General features: G+C 46.0%; 1 protein-coding gene across 3 annotated transcripts in view; it reads left to right on the top strand.

Annotated features, from left to right (window-relative positions):
• Positions 1-17,505, top strand: part of kif6 (kinesin family member 6) — a 122,530-nt gene that overhangs the window by 81,552 nt on the left and 23,473 nt on the right. For all 3 annotated transcript variants that reach the window (XM_051133284.1, XM_051133283.1, XM_051133285.1), the window contains one exon: positions 15,004-15,054. In XM_051133284.1, coding sequence (XP_050989241.1) covers positions 15,004-15,054 — 51 coding nt within the window. The remainder of the gene's footprint in view (positions 1-15,003; positions 15,055-17,505) is intronic.

Consider the following 17,505-nt stretch of genomic DNA (forward strand, 5'->3'; position numbering starts at 1 on the left):
GTAGTATGTCCTTTGCATGAAGAAACATTTTCTTCATGCAGGTTGCTGTCTGACACAATTTTCCCCTTTAGTTTGACAGGATACAATAGGTCCTGATCATTGGCTGTTTTAAAACAATCAGCTGATGGCCAATAGTGCAGATAACTGTTTGTGTCTGTGTGTGTGCATGTGTGTGTGTGTGTGATCATCACTTTATTGTGCTTTTCTTATGAAAAGAGTTACTAGTATTCACAGTAACATACTTTCACTTAACCATTTTAGTGTGAAAGAGATAACTGACAACAGAAAAAATATAGAACAAAGTTAAAAAGTAAACAAAATAAAAGACAACTATCTTCATAGTGTTAGAGATGAATGATATGCAGGAAGAAAGTATCTTAACAAAAGAGGACCAGAGAGATAAAATATAAAGAAATTACCTTCTTTCTTTCTTTTTGTCCTAAATTACGTATACTATATAGTATTACATCAGTTAACTTTTAAGAATGAAAATCAAGTCATGAATTCAGTTCTGATTCAGAATAGTTGTTATCTTCCCTCTATTAATAAATCCGTGGAGCACTTGGAGAGATTTTTTTCAATAAAATGAGTGTACTAAATTTTAGGTTAATGTTTTTTTTTTTTTTTTAATGTAATATTTAGTGTCCATAGGTGATTTTAGAATACTGAATAATATTCATGCATAGTTATATTCCATCCATTCTCTGTTAACCAGCATAGACCAGAAAATGACATTTACAGCTTGAACTGTCATAAATCTTGAAAGATTTGAAGCTTAGACTTTAGATGGTCTTGTCACAGAGTCAACAACATCCTCAGCACCAGACCTTGACACTCCACCTATACCACTGGTGCCGGAGGCTGGAGCCCAATTGGGAACCGGCCGTACTTTTCCACTCAAAAAAATCCTGGGCTGGTACTCAGATCCTGGTTCTGAATTGCCAGAGGTGAAAAGTATCTAATTACAAATACTTTCATTGCAGTACTTGAGTATATTTTATTCTACTTTTTTAAATACAACTACAACCCCAATTCAAGAAAAGTTGGGACATTTTATTAAATGCCATAAAATCAAGAATATGTTATCTGTTCATTCTCTTTAACCTTTATTTATTTGACTGACAAAGAAAAAATTTCCACTGTTTTCAGTGCCCAACTTTTAATTTTATATTGTAAATAAAACCGAATTTTGATTTTCACAGCTGTAACAAGCTCCAAAAAAGTTGGGTCAGAGGCATGTTTAACACTTGTGCCACATCAACTTTCCTTGTAATTCTTCCAATGTTTGATTTTTTGGTGAATTGAGGATACTAATACTTCAAGTTTTGCAAGCAAAATTGTTGTCCAATCTGGCTCTGCTCAGCAGTCTGTGATCATCGTTGTCTGATTCTCCTTTTTATGAATGGCCATACATTTTCAATGGGAGACAGATCTGGATTGCAGGCAGGCCAGTCTAGCACATTAAGTCTGTGTCTACGAAACCACGCTGTTGTAGCACATGCAGAATGAGACCTGGGATTATAATAACCATGGCTTTCCCATGAAAGTATATGTGTCTGTACAATCCCAATACATGCCTCCATTTCAATGGTACCTTCGCACATATTCCACTCACCAATGCTGTTTGCTCTGTTGCACCCCCATACCATGACAGTCGTTTGGTTTTGCATCTCTCGCTGATGAAAGTCTGGATGGTACCTTTGGTCTTTGGTACTGAGAACTCGACATCTAGTAACATAAATTCAGGTTGAATTTATTGATGCAGCTGCAGAATGTGTTAAGTGACAGCCATTTTCTGAAGCACTCCTGAGTCCATGTGGCTATATTTAACACCACAGCATGACGGTTTCTTATGCAATGCCATCTGAGGGCTCAAAGGTCATGCACATTCACCTGAGGTGTCTTGCTTTGCCCTACACAGACTGACTTTTCTCTGGATTCCCTGAAGCTTTTCACAATATTACAGTATGCGTGGTAGCTGGTGAAAGTCCTAAATTCTTTGTGATTTTCTATTAAGAAATTTGATTTTTGGTTTGTTTGACACTTTTGTCATGAAATTTAGCACAAAGTGACGAGACATGATCCAGCTTCTCTGGACTGAAATGCTCCTTTTATACCCAAACATGATATCCTCATCTATTTCCATTTCACCTGCTTACTGTGAAGTGCTACAAAACAGTTTAATTTGAATATTTTTATAACCTTTTCACCTTTATTTTGCCTCTGTCCCAGCGTTTTGGAAATTTGGTTATATTTACAAAATAAAATTACAATTTGGCTAGTGAAAACACTGGAATTTTTTTCTTTGCATTTTAGTCAAATAAAGGTTAAAGAGAATGAACAGATAACATATTCTTGATTTTATTGCATTTCACGAAACGTCCGAACTTTTCTGGAATTGGGGTTGTTAATTGTGGTGCTTTTACTTGAGTTGAACACAAATAAAGTATTCAACTTCACTACATTTATTTTTCACCAAGAGTACAAAGTACAAAAAAAATAAAAATTAAATAAAATACAGGACAAAGGTGTTAATGGAGAAACAGGGCTGGCATTTGATGGACACTTTTCAAATCAAACTTTTCAATCACCTCTGTTGGTGTTTTGAATCAGCATCATTGGCGTTTCAATATTTTAGTGAATAGTGAAGTGAGCTATGCTCTGATTTTAAATCATACTTTTGACAGCTGGAATGTTTTTGGACAAACAACCAGTTTAGTCTACATGCAAACTTAGCAATTCTGTCAAAGAAGATCTTCAGTCATGGATTATGCTCTTCAGTTCTGCACTAGTTGCCATACCGTCAGCGGGCTAATCACTGCATTTGTCAAGGACTTTATCCCACGATCCGTCAACAAATGGCAATTTATGAGAGCATGAATGGATTGAGAGCTTTATTCAGTGTTCCATAAGAATCTCACAGCGACTCAACCTGCACTGCATCCTCTGCAAACCTCAAAAGCAGTTAGACGCCCACGCCCAGTGGTGAGTATTATCCATATACCACCTTTGATTTCTCCTCTTGCCCGTTCAGATGTTAAAGTAATGACTCCCCATCAGTCTATTTCAATGAAAGCCCTCATAGACTCTGGATTTGCCGGTAACTTCAACGGTTGCTCAAACTTTTACCCAAGCTTCAACTTCATAAGAAACCCCATCTCAAGTTCTCCACGTGCATTTGATCCTGGGAAAACCGTTGGGCCATGGCTATATTTGTCACTGCACTCCCATCGTGGCGCTTCGTGTTTAATGCCTGCATGAGAATAAGATCTTGTTCATGGTGCTGGAGGGCTCAATAGCTGATGTTATCCTGGGACACCTGTGAATGCTTCAACATGCTCCTTTCATCTGATGGAACACAGGAGAGGTTCAACAGTGCAGTGAGAACACTTTAAAAAAAAAAAAAAAAAACACCTTCAAACCTGAAACATGAAATCGAACCCTTCTGCCAGTAATGCTGCAGTGTGTTCTATGATCAATGAAAGTCCTGCCACCACCAAGCAGCAAGAGATTCCCCTTGAATACCAGGTGTTCCAGAATGCCCTTCACAAAGTTTGACCTGCGGAGCACCTATAACACCTTACGTCTTTCAGGGATTCGTGAATGTTTTGTCATTATCTGTATTGACAGGTTCAGTAAGACATCTGGTGAACATCTTCAGTAAGATTAGTTGACCACTCACCTCTCTGTTACACAATGTGGCCAAGTCTCTGTCCTGGAACTCTGAAGCAACCACCACCTTCAAATAGCCTAAGAAAGACTTTTGTACAGATCCTACCCTAGTGCATTCCAATCCGAAACTCAAGGTTGATGCATCCACCACCAGGGTAGAAGCTGTGTTAGCTCCGTGGCAGGGTGAACCTCCAAAAATCTATCCATGTGCCTTTTATTCTAAGAAATTGTCCCTGGCAGAGCACAACTACAACATGAGACATATGACAGCAACCACAAACTACTTACAATAAAACGTCTAAGGTTACGTATGTAACCCTGGTTCCCCGAAGGGAACGAGACGCCGCGTCGAAACGCTTTGGGAACGCCTTCAGCGTGACCGCGCTCTGAATCACGTGTGCAATCAAACCAATGGAAGAACGAAACGTCACAGGCGGGTGACGTCACTGACCAGGAAGCATAAAAGCACGTGCGCCAGAACGAGCGTCAGCTTCCAGGAGAGAAGCAGCGCTTGCAGGGACGCAGGAGGATGGCTACGAGACGCGGCGTCTCGTTCCCTTCGGGGAACCAGGGTTACATACGTAACCTTAGACGTTCCCCTTCAGGAACTCGAGCCGCGTCGAAACGCTTTGGGAACGAGATGCCCACGCCGCCAGACCCCTAGTCCCTGCCTAGGGTGTGCTAGGACAAAGGACAGAGGTACCAGGCGAGACCCGCAGGTCCAATTCGTAAAACCTAACAAAGGTCAAAGGTGAGGACCATCCCGCAGCGTTGCAAATATCTTGCATGGGAACCCCAGCAAGAAAAGCTTTGGAGGCAGCCATGCTCCGGGTAGAATGGGCTCTGACCCCTAAAGGAGGAGGGAGGTCAGAAGCCTCATAAGCAGAAAGGATAGCGTCCACTACCCAGCGACTTAAAGTTTGCTTAGAAGCAGGGAGGCCCCTTTTTGGGGGGCCATAACAGACAAATAACTGGTCTGACTTTCTCCACCTGGCAGCCCTGTGGACGTATGCATCCAGCGCTCGCACTGGACACATACAATTAAGCTTCTGCTGGTCAGCATCCCGAAAGGGGGGAGGACAAAAGGCCTGGAGTACGACAGGCCGTGGTGTCGAGGTGGGGACCTTAGGGACATAACCCGCTTTTGGAAACAGGAAAGCTTTAGAAAGGCCTGGCGCGAAGTCCAGGAAAGAAGGGGCCACAGAGAGGGCCTGAAGATCCCCAATTCTCTTAAGGGAGGAAAGAGCTAAAAGAAGGACAGTTTTTAAAGTAAGGAATCTGTCCGAGATTTCCTCAACAGGCTCGAAAGGAGGCCTGCAGAGAGCCTCTAACACCATAGACAGGTCCCAAGAGGGGACACGAGGTCGTACAGGAGGCCTGAGCCTCAAAGCACCGCGGAGGAAACGTGTAACGAGAGGGTCCTTTCCCACGGAAAGACCACCAAGAGGGGCGTGGTAGGCCGCAATGGCCGCCACGTAAACCTTCAAGGTGGAGTGGGATAACCCTGCAGACAACCGGCTTTGCAGGAACTCCAGCACTGAGCCAACTGGGCAGTTAACTGGGTCTTGCTGGCGGTGTCCGCACCAAGAAGTGAAGAGTTTCCACTTCAAGGCGTACAGTTTCCTCGTGGAGGGAGCTCTAGATTGGAGGATGGTCTCAACAACCTCAGTTGAGAGACCGGAAGCTAAGAGGTGCGCCCCCTCAGAGGCCACACCCAAAGCTTCCACAGCTCCGGCCGGGGGTGAAGAATGGTACCCCCTGCCTGTGAGAGGAGATCTCCCCTGACGGGAATCTCCCAGGGAGAGCCGTCGAGGAGAGAAATCAGGTCCGAGAACCATACTCGGCCCGGCCAGTACGGGGCTACTAGAAGAAGGGACACCCCGTCCCGGCGCACTCTCTCTAGAACTCCCGGGAGCAGAGCGATCGGGGAAAGGCGTACAGACGTAGCCTCGGCCACGTCTGCACCATGGCATCCAGCCCCAGGGAGCTGGATGAACTAGAGAGTACCAGAGGAGACATTGCGTGTTCTCCCTCGTGGCAAACAGGTCCACCTGGGCTGGACCAAACACTCTCCAGATCTGCTTCACCACCTCGGTGTGAAGCATCCATTTCCTGGGCCTCGGCCCCTGTCTCGACAGGATGTCTGCTCCCAAGTTGAGATGCCCAGGAACATAAACTGCTCTCAGCGAGAGGAGTTTGTCCTGGGACCACACAAGGATCTGGTGCGCCAGCTTGTACAAGGGGCGCGAACGCAGACCTCCCTGGTGGTTGATGTAAGAGACCACCGAGGTGTTGTCGGTGCGGACCAACACATGGCGGTCTCTTAGGTCCGGGAGAAAGTGTTTCAGAGCCCGAAACACGGCCAGCATCTCCAGGCAATTTATGTGCCACGTGAGTTGCCGACCGCTCCACAGACCGCGGGCAGGGTGGCCACTCATGACCGCTCCCCAACCGATGAGGGATGCGTCCGTCGCTAGCGTTACGCGGCGACAAGGAGCTCCCAACACCGGGCCCTGAGACAAGAACCAAGGCTTCCTCCACATGTCCAGGGCACGTAGGCAACGCCGCGTGACCCTGATCATGCGAAGTGGGTTTCCCCTCGGGGAAAACTCCTTGGTCTTGAGCCACCACTGTAGGGGTCTCATGTACAGCAGGCCAAAAGGTATCACGTTGGACGCTGCTGCCATCAGACCCAGCAGTTGCTGGAACTGCTTGACAGTGAGTGACAGGCCTTCCTTCACTCTCTTGACTGCAGTGAGGATCGACTCGATCCGAGCAGGAGACAAACGTGCCTGCATCGTGGTCGAATCCCACACCACGCCCAGATAAGTGGTCCTCTGTAATGGAGAAAGCACACTTTTCTTGGCGTTCAGTCTTAACCCCAGCGCTTTCATGTGAGCGAGAACGACATCTCGATGCCGAACTGCCTCCATCTCCGACTGAGCTAGGATCAGCCAGTCGTCGATGTAATTGAGTATGCGGATGCCCTGGAGTCGCAGAGGAGCCAGAGCTGCATCCACACACTTCGTAAAAGTGCGGGGGGAGAGTGCTAGGCCGAACAGAAAAACCCGATATTGGTAAGCTTCGCCCCTGAAAGCAAACCTCAGGAACTTCCTGTGATGAGGAAGGATGGAGATGTGAAAATATGCGTCTTTTAGATCTATCGTGACAAACCAGTCCTCGGACCTGATCTGAGACACGACTTGCTTGATGGTGAGCATCTTGAACTTCAGTCTCTTGACTGAGCATTTCAGCAGACGCAGATCTAAAATGGGACGCAGGCCCCCATCCTTCTTCGGAACAATGAAGTACCGGCTGTAGAACCCGGACTCTCTTTCGTGAGGAGGGACCACCTCGATGGCCTCCTTCCTCAGGAGAGTGGCTACTTCCTGTTCCATTACCAGACCCTGCTCGGGGCCCACCAGAGTGGGAGAGACCCCGTTGAACGGCGGTGGTGGTGCGCCGAACTGAATGCGATAACCTCGCTCTACAGTATGCAGGACCCAAGCAGACACATTGGGCAGTAGTTTCCACGCTGCCAAATGATCTACTAAGGGAACCAGCCTCTCGAGGCTGGCCTCTGGTGTTAAGGGGGCCGCTGGAACGGTGTCCTGAAACGGTTGCCCGGCAGGAAGCACCTGAACCAGCGGTCCCAGAGACCCCCGCGGGGGTGGCGAGCTCCCCAGCCCTGCTACGTTGCCGGGCGGGAAAAACTGGGGTGGATGCTCGCTGGAGACCGCTGCGCCCTGAAACACTGGCAGGGTTGGCAGGGCGATCTCCCGGGGCACGGGGGGACCCGGACACCGAATACTGCGGTGCTACCCGTTTCCCCCAGATGGGGCTGCCCCGGCGGTCCCGACCCGTCAGGACCGCTTGGTCGAGGACCTCTTCGACTGAAGCACGACCCTCAGATCGGGCTTAGCCTGGGAGGTCCTCGACCTAGAGCGTTTGACCACTCGCTCTCGATGGGGAGGAGTGCGAGTGGCCACGCTCTGTTTCTGAGCTTCCCGGTACGAGGAGCTGGTAGACGGCTGGGGCTGCTCCGTCGCAGCAGCCCCGCGAGCCGGATGACGGCGAGGGAGGAACCGCTGGAACACCGCCGCTTGCTTACGCGCCTCCTGGTATCTGTCGACGACGGAATTGACGGCGTCGCCGAACAGACCAGCAGGCGAAAGCGGGGCGTCCAGAAGGAAGACCCTGTCCTTCTCTTTCATGTCGGACAGGGTCAACCAGAGATGTCTCTCCGCGGCCACAAGGGCTGCCATAGACCGCCCAATGGCACGGGCGGTCTCCTTAGTGGCGCGGAGAGACAAATCAGCGGTCCTCCTGAGCTCAGAGATATCGCTATCTTTGATCTCCTCACCCTCATCCAGCTCTTTAAGCAGGTCAGCCTGGTACGCCTGTAACACCGACATGGTGTGCAGACACGCACCAGCCTGACCCGCAGCCGTGTACCCCTTGCCCACCAGCGCTGAGGTGACTCGCAGCGGCTTGGAAGGCAGGACCGGAGCCTTCAGAGATGATGCAGACTCGGGGGACAGATAGCTCGCGAGCGTCTGTTCCACCCGAGGCATCGCTCTGTACCCTCGCTCATCCAACCCCGCCACATACCCGTAATTATATGAGGCGGGGATGAACAAGCGGGACGAGAAGGGTGAATTCCATGATCTCGACACCTCAGTGTGGAGATCAGGAAAAAAGGGAAGGCTCCGGCGTGCTGGAGGTGGTCGAGACCGCAAAAACCTCTCGTCCAGTTTACTTTTCTGCGGTTCGACTAATGGCTCGGCGGGCCAATCGATGTTCAATTTGGCCACAGCCCGAGTCACCACCTCCAACAGCTCCTCATACTGGGGAAACTGAGGTGCTGCAGCCTCATCCACACTCACCACATCAACCTCCTCAGAGGAAGATATGGGGAGCGTGGAGGCCGACCCCCGGGGGGAAGAAACCGCAGCGCGGGCTTCCGATCCCGAGGGCCGGGCAGCGGATCTGATGGGTGAGGCAGGAGATAGGGGGTCACCCGTCTCCATACCCTCCACCAGATCCAGTTGCGAACCCCACGAGTGCAGCCGCCGCTCCGCCTCGGCGGAAGCGGGACCGGACCCGCGGGGAACGCTGATGAAGGATCCCTCCGCGGAGAAGAGATCCTTCCGGGAGCGGAGCAGACGCATAGGCAGTGCGTCACAATGCGGGCAATCGGCCCGCTCGAGGGCCGATGCCGCATGCTCCGCTCCCAAGCAAGCCACGCATAGAGCGTTACATCTCGAGCGGGGAGGAACACACGCTCTAAAACCTGGCTTGCTGATGTTCTTCGACTTTTTCTCGCACTTTGACATACTGTCTCGAAATAAAAGTGGTGCTAACTTGCGACCAAAAAAGAGACAGCACAGACAAACACAGAGCGCTGCTGAAAGACAGAAGCTGACGCTCATTCTGGCGCACGTGCTTTTATGCTTCCTGATCAGTGACGTCACCCGCCTGTGACGTTTCGTTCTTCCATTGGTTTGATTGCACACGTGATTCAGAGCGCGGTCACGCTGAAGGCGTTCCCAAAGCGTTTCGACGCGGCTCGAGTTCCTGAAGGGGAACTGGCTTTAGAGGATTGGCGACACAGGCTGGAGTTCCCTCCTGCCAGTGTCGCCATTCCTCTAAAGTCAGTTTTATTGAACATCAGCACGATGGCAATTGCCTTTCTGTTTCATTCTGATGAGATCAGGCTTTGTGGCGACAAAAGATGTTTGTACTTTAAGATAAACAACACTACCTCTTGTGGAGTGGGGAGTAACATTAACATACAGTAACCCCCATGCAGGAACTGCTTTGTTCTCCCTCAAGATTATTATGTGTAGAAGGCAGAAATGAGGACTTCTGTATTCCATTGATAAAAGACTGATCCAATCACCATGTGGTACCTCTACCTGTTTCTAATAGGCCCTGGTCACACATTTGAATCGAATTTCATCACGGACCTACCATCTTTGGATTCCCCTACCTCTATCCTCATCATTGTAGACCACTTCTCCAAAGCATGCGAGTTGATTCCACTAAAGCGATTACCCACCACCTTCGAAACAGCCAAAACCCTCTTCCAACAAATCTTCTGTCACTTTGGGATTCCAGTCCAGTCATCTTATTTTCCGGATGTCCACAGTCCAATGGCCAGATTGAACAGAAGATACAGGATATACCTGCTGTCATATTGTCATGATCATCAAAACAGCTGGAGCCATTTCCTTCTTTGGATTGAGTATGCATAGAACTCCCTGTGTCAAGCCACCACAGGATTAACACCCTTCCATTGCGTACTCTGCTTCCAACTGCCCCTGTTTCCCTGGTCAGGGGAGCCTTCCAGCATTCCAGCTGTCCTTTACTGGTTTTAAGAGAGCAAGAGGATCTGGGACTCATCTCACATTTACCTGCAGAGGGCAGTTTGCAAACACAAGAGGCAGACCAGTGCTAGAAGATCTGTAACACCCCAGTACCATCCAGGGCAGACGGTCTGGCTTTCAACCAGGGACATCCGTCTTCGACTGCCCTGTTGCAAACTGAGTCACCGTTATGTCAGTCCTTTCACCATCCAGAGGCATGGTGCCACATACCAGTTAAACCTTCCTTTTCACTATTGCATCTCACCTTCATTTCATGTATCATTACTCAAACCCTTTACTAACCTGTAGTGATTTCAGTTTTAGATTGATTCACACAGGGCACCATTAAATGCAATGATTTTAATGTTAGATAGCCCCACACGGGGCACCACTAAATGTAGTGGTTTAAAATCTAAGTAGCACCACCAATGTATTGGCTTTGAGTATATAATATTTAGTTTTGGTCATACTACTTTGGGGGGCACCAGCCAAGGAATTTCACCTTGAGAGTAAAGAACAATAATGGAAGATATAATAGAATAAATAAGAATTCCATAAATTGTAGGAAGTTGTCGTCTGACCAATCTAAAGGATTTGAGAGATATTGTTAACTTGTAGAGCCTCTTACTGTATTATCAACACAAGGAAGATACCAGTGTAATAAAAGGGGTTTATTAACTAAAGGATAAACAAGAGTAACTACTAAAAGATCTGTGTTGCATCCTTCTGCTTTGTGCCTCAATAAACTCATAATTTGCTGCTGTTAGTAAGGTAGTTATTAGGTACTGGGTAGGATTAGGGATGTAGAATATGGTCATGCAAAATATGTGCTTTACTAAGTACTAATAAACAGCCAATATGTTAATAATAGGCATGCTAAGTAGCTAGGTAATAGTGAGAATTGTTCCCTATAGAAAAGTGTTACCGAAGACACTTGACAGATTATTGCTGAATTGATAAAGTAAAAAAAAAAAAAATCATGTTTGTCTTTTTTTTTTTTTTCATATAGCAAGTTTCGTACCATTTATAAAGTGAAAAATTCTAAAAAAAAAAAAAAAAAAAAAACGAAACGTCAAATTTTTTCATTACAAAACGACTAAGGAGCAATAGGGAGTCTTAACTCGCTATTGCTCCCTAGTCATTTTTTAATCAAAAATTTGACGTTTCGTTTGTCAGAGCTGATTTCTTGTTTCTTGTTTCCCCCACCTGGGAGCATTTGAACCTTCAAATAGAGAAGCTTCTGACTCTCAAGGTAACTCTGCTAGTAGCAATAGATTTTCTTAAGGGGATAAGAGATTTGCAGGCTCTTTCAGTTATCCCCTCCTGCCTTGACTTTGCCCCTGGGCTGGTACAAGTGATGTTGCATTCTAGGCCGGCTTATGTTTTTTTTTTTTTTTTTCTCAAGTGAGACGCTTTGGTTACTACTGATTAGATGTCTGACTAAAAAGTGACAGTGATGAACATTGTGGTGATCCCACTAAAAACAAATGGAAAATTACATTACCCTCAGAAAATGCTTCGGTAGACACACAGCCTTACTTCTGTAATGTGGAGAGGGGATCCATATGCAAGCTTTTATTAATAGGACGAGACAAGTACATGGTCAGACAGACAGGGTCAGAACAATAACAAACAGGTATATTGGGGAGAGGCTCAAGAGTACTTCGTGAGGCTGGCGTGGGTCGATCAGCGGCGAACATAATCCATGACGTGAGACAGAAGAGTAATCCTACAACGAGCTAGAGTCCAGAAAGGCAGGCGGCGAGACAGACGAAACGAGATGGCCAGGCGAGAATACTAAACTAAGCGAACTCAGGAAAACGGGAACTAGGAAACTAAGAACTAGGAAATACAGAAACTAGGAAACAGTGCTAGCACTAGGAGAGCGCTAAACGCAACTGACACAGTTCTCCACATTTACACTCCACAATACTTGGTGCCTACCGAGTGAAAGTCCGGGGCTTAAATAGAGCTGCTGATTGGCCACAAGTGTATGACGCAATCAGCGTGGTGGATGATGGGAGATGTAGTCCGGGATGTAAAGCAACAGTCAGTGTATAATGACAGGACCAGAGTGACATTCATGACATAGCCCTTACATAGTCCGGCTTCCGGACGCTCCAACTGAACAACAGTCCAGGGGAGCGGTGGGGCGGGAGTGAGACAGGGCGAGGGTAGGAGGACCAGGTCCATGCAGGGGACCCAGTAACTGAGGCAGGACCGGCAGAGCAGGAACCCTCCAGGGCGGAGCAGGAGGCGTAGCCGGAACCCTCCAGGGCGGAGCAGGAGGCGGAGCAGGAGCCCTCCAGGGCGGGGCAGAGCAGGAGGTGCAGGGGCCCTCCAGGGCAGAGCAGGAGGTGCAGGGGCCCTCCAGGGCAGAGCAGGAGGTTGCGTCATGAACTGGGACCTGGGGAGAGCAGGGACAGAGGAGGCAAACAGAATAGGGAGAGAAGCAGAGAGTCCGAAGGATAACGCCGCCTCCATAAGAGGTTCTACAGCCAACGCTTGGTGACAGACGGGACCTCTGGAGCATAGTGTGCGGCCCACATACGGAGAATGGTGATCGTCATCACACTGGCAGACATGACGTGACAAGGCTCTGGGAGGTCAGACGAGACTTGACTTGACTCTTGTCGATCAGACGTGTCGTGACAAAACTCTGGACAGACAGTGGAGATGTGATGGGGCTCTGGGAGGTCAGATGAGACGTGAGGAGGCTCTGGATGGACAGACCAAACGTGACGAGGCACTGGGTGGTCTGACGAGATGTGACTTGGCTCTGGACAGACAGACGAGACGTGACTTGGCTCTGGACAGACAGACGAGACGTGACTTGGCTCTGGGCCTTCGGATGGGATGTGACTTGACTCTGGGCCGTCGGACGGGACGTGACTTGGCTCATGAAGATCAGCTGTGACTTGACCAGGCTCATGGAGATCAGCTGTGGCTTGACCTGTTTCGTGGAGATCGGCTGTGACTTGACCTGGTTCATGGAGACCGGCTGAGGCCTGACTTGGCTCATGGAGACCAGCTGTGGCTTGACCTGGCTTGTGAAGATCTGTAGTGACTTGACCTGACTCATGGAGATCAGTAGTGACCTGACCGGACTCATGGAGATCAGCAGTGACTTGACTTGGCTTATGAGGATCAGCGATGACTTGACTTGGTTCGAAGAGACCAGCCGTGACTTTACTTGACTCAGGAACGACAGCTTTGACTTGGCTTGACTCAGGAACGACAGCTCTGATTTGGCCTGAGTCAGGAACGACAGCTCTGACTTGGCTTGAGTCAGGAACCATGGCTGTGACTTTGCTTGACTCAGGAAGAGCGGCTCTGACTTGACTTGACGCAGGAAACACAACTCTAACTTGACTTGACACAGGAACAACAGCTGTAGCTTTACTTGACCTTGGAAACACAGCTGTAACTTGACTTGACACTGGAAATACAACTGTGACTCAACTTGACAGAGGAAATACAGCTGTAGCTTGACTTTACTTAGGAAGAGTAGCTTTGACTTGCCTTGACACAGGAAACACAGCTTTAACTCGACTTGACCCTGGAAACACAGTTGTAACTTGATTTGACACTGGAACAACAGCTGTAATTTGACTTGTCTCAGAAACTTGACTTGACTCAGGAAACGCAGCTGCAACTTGACTTGACACAGGAACGACTGCTGTAATTTTGCTTGACTCTGGAGTGGCAGCCGTATCTTGACTAGACTCTGGAACAGCAGCTGTAGCTTGACTTGACTCGGAAACTTGACTTGACTCGGGAAATGCAGCTGCAACTTGACTGGACTCGGAAACTTGACTTGACTCAGGAAACGCAGCTGTAACTTGACTGGACTCAGGAAACACAGCTGCAACTTGACTGGACTCGGAAACTTGACTTGACTCAGGAAACGCAGCTGCAATTTGACTTGACTCAGGAAACACAGCTGCAACTTGACTTGACTTAGAAACTTGACTTGACTCAGGAAACACAGCTGCAACTTGACTTGACTCAGGAAACACAGCTGCAACTTGACTGGACTCAGGAAACACAGCTGCAACTTGACTGGACTCAGGAAACACAGCTGCAACTTGACTGGACTCTGAAACTTGACTTGACTCAGGAAACACAGCTGCAACTTGACTGGACTCGGAAACTTGACTTGACTCGGAAACTTGACTTGACTCGGGAAACACAGCTGCTACTTGACTTGACTCCGAAACTTGACTTGACTCAGGAAACGCAGCTGCAACTCTACATGGCTCTGGTATGGCAGCTGTGACGTGATAGAGCTCAGGAACACGGAAACTAGGAACTAGGAAATACAGAAACTAGGAAACAGTGCTAGCACTAGGAGAGCGCTAAACGCAACTGACACAGTTCTCCACATTTACACTCCACAATACTCAGTGCCTACCGAGTGAAAGCCCAGGGCTTAAATAGAGCTGCTGATTGGCCACAGGTGTATGGCGCAATCAGCGTGGTGGATGATGGGAGATGTAGTCTGCAACAGTCAGTGTATAATGACAGGACCAGAGTGACATCTGGTGGTGAGCGGACCGCAGGTCACCGACCAGATTTATGACAACTTCGTTGGAACAGTTTACCAATTTCTAATTATTCCTAATTCCAGTTAGAACTGCACCAACAGTACATATTTTTTAATCAGAGTTTAAAACTCATCTACTCTCTTTATCCCACAACTTGTGATGTTCTTGTTGTCTGTTGTTTCAATATTGTGTGTCCCATTCTTTTTTTTATGAGTTCATAGCACATTAGTCAACTGTTGTTTTTAATTGTACCTTTATAAAACATGAAGAATTGGATTGGCAAACAGTGTCATGGTAGATCAGTACAGTTTACAGTATAAGTATTTTTAATAAAACAAATCACCAATACATAAAACATTTTAATGTGTCTTCCTTCTGTTCTCTTCTATATCTCGCCTCTTTTCCCTGACTTTCAGATGAGTTGAAGACCCATCTGAAAATTAGACGAAAGCAAATGGCAGCCCAAGGTTAGTGACTTTCAAAATACTTAAGACTTTTAAATAACCATTAACCATTCATTTTTACATTCCTTTTTCTTACCATATTTTCATTCTACTCATTCAAAAATGGGTCAGTGTGTGTGCCATGGGTCTGGCAGCAACTGCCTTTTTGGTCATGTTACAGCTTTTTTTTTTTTTTTTTTTTTGTTTGGCTATGGTACTATTTTCTCAAGTAAGGTGTATATTTTTAAAACTTTTATTACAAAAATCTAAACTGATTACACTTGTAACACCGCTAGTCATTCTTTCAAAAGCTGATCTCATGCTTTCATTACAATTACACATATTTTCATCCACTCAATCACTGTTTCAAAACATTAGATTATTGTAATATATATTAAGAACATTTGATTTAATTACCGAAACAACGTTGTGATCTTCTTTCAGTGTAGTATTTTTAACAATCAGTTCATTCAAGAGCAATTAAGCAAGATACATGTGTTAAACAGTGTACATTTGTTGCTGAAATAATTACAGTAATACAGGCAAACCCTAAATTGCAAACAGTTCTTTACAAACTATGTCTATTGAATCTTTATCTATAGATATCTATAGATGCACCAAATGATTAACTGATTAACCATAAATATGAATTAGATTAAATAATAGATAAATGTATTTAACTGACTGGAAGACATGCAAATGAAAAGTTTGATAGTAAGGGATTAATGAAAGGCAGTTACTATGAATGAAACATTTATATAGATCACAATTCTGTATTGTTAAAAGTGGTATGTAAATAAAGGTGTCCTTGACTTGTCTTGATAGATGAAACAGTTATTTTGTGTAGTAAAAAGGATATGCTGTGATTGAGAGTATTGTACTAAGGCAATTGAAAATACACTGAAATGTTTGAAAAAAAAACTGCACTTTTAATGATCTGTTGTGATATTAGTACTAAAAGTTTTGAGAATTGAACAGTTGCTTTTGAAAATAGTACCAAAGCGAATAAAAAAATCTGAAAAAGATAACCGTAATGTAAACATGGACTATGTAACATACTATAGTGAATTCTAAACAGTGTATATATTTATTTATTAGGATTTTTTTAAGAACACTTTTTCAAGTGTTTTTAGGTAATTGTTTTATGAGTGACAAACATTGCTAATGTTATAAAAGAATTTGATTTGAGACATGTATGTAAGTGTTTTGGCAGTTGTAGCAATTTTTGAATGTGAAATTAATTGTAGTGCCGAGTCAAGTCAACTTTATTTTTGTTGTGCTTTATATAAAGGAGATTGTTTTAAAGCAGTTTCAAATATATGCTGTACTAAAATAAGTAAAACTAAAACTGAAATTAAAAAAAGTTATAAATTACTTTATCTGTTGTTTATCTGTTAAGTGTCATTATTCATCTCTAGTCAGTTCAGTGTTGATTCAGTCCAATAACTTTGTGAGCTTCATCAATTATGATAGTTTGCCTGCAAATCCACTCCTGGTGGTTAATGGTAAACAAACTTGGCTTGCTGTCCACAATGGAGGCTCAAACCCAAAGCTTGGTTTGAGTGCAGAGTTCAACCCCCCCATTGCGCTACTACCTAGAGGGAGAATGACAGAAATAGAGGAGAAGATGGGAGGTGGAGGGTTGCCGAATAAATTGACGCTGGGAAGGTGCAATGAGTGCTGCTTATGTAGGCCTGTAATAATGATTGACAGGCCTAAATGATCCTCCCAAACCTACATTTGCAACTTCATTTCATGAGTTCGCCTGCTCATCCAGTCCTGATGGTTAATGGTAAACAAACTTGGCTTGCTGTCCACAATGGAGGCTCCAACCCGAGGCTTGGCTTGAGCTCAGAGTGCAAACCCCCCAAAAAGTGTTTACAAGAGACAGCAAGCTGGGCAAACAACTGTGAGTAGTTTTGGTGATGCAAGTAGAGAGCAGAATACACTTCACTGTTGTGTTGAAGAAATAAAAGGCAGATGGGTGCTTGCAAACCGTCTGGGCTGGGTACGGACTGGATCCGGCGGACTGCAGTGATCACCTGATCTGGATACGGACTGGATCTGGTGGTTAAGGTGACCTCAGAATAAGAAAGAAACAGACTAATATTAGCGTAGATGCCATTCTTCTTACAATGCACTGAGTACATTGGGTGTTATGGGAAGTGTTCCCAGTTCCGGATGACCTAATTAATGCAGCCTAACAACCCTTTAATGGATTTGAATTATAGAAATTATATTGGTATCAATGGTCATTTCAGTTAGGACCACATTTAGCACAAAAGCTATTGCAGAACAGCGTTTCCTAAGTATGTTATCTTATCTTAACTACTAATAGAAGGGGACTATTACAGAAACCTTCTAACTTGACAAAAAATCCTAAAAAACTTAACATTAGGGCAACCCTAGCTGTCCTAAAAGCTTCAAAATTATTTGAAAGTTAATGGAAAAAATGCTTAGAATTCCGCTGTCCAA

This window comes from Labeo rohita, chromosome 17, assembly GCF_022985175.1.
Source record: "Labeo rohita strain BAU-BD-2019 chromosome 17, IGBB_LRoh.1.0, whole genome shotgun sequence".
Taxonomy (NCBI): Eukaryota; Metazoa; Chordata; class Actinopteri; order Cypriniformes; family Cyprinidae; genus Labeo; species Labeo rohita.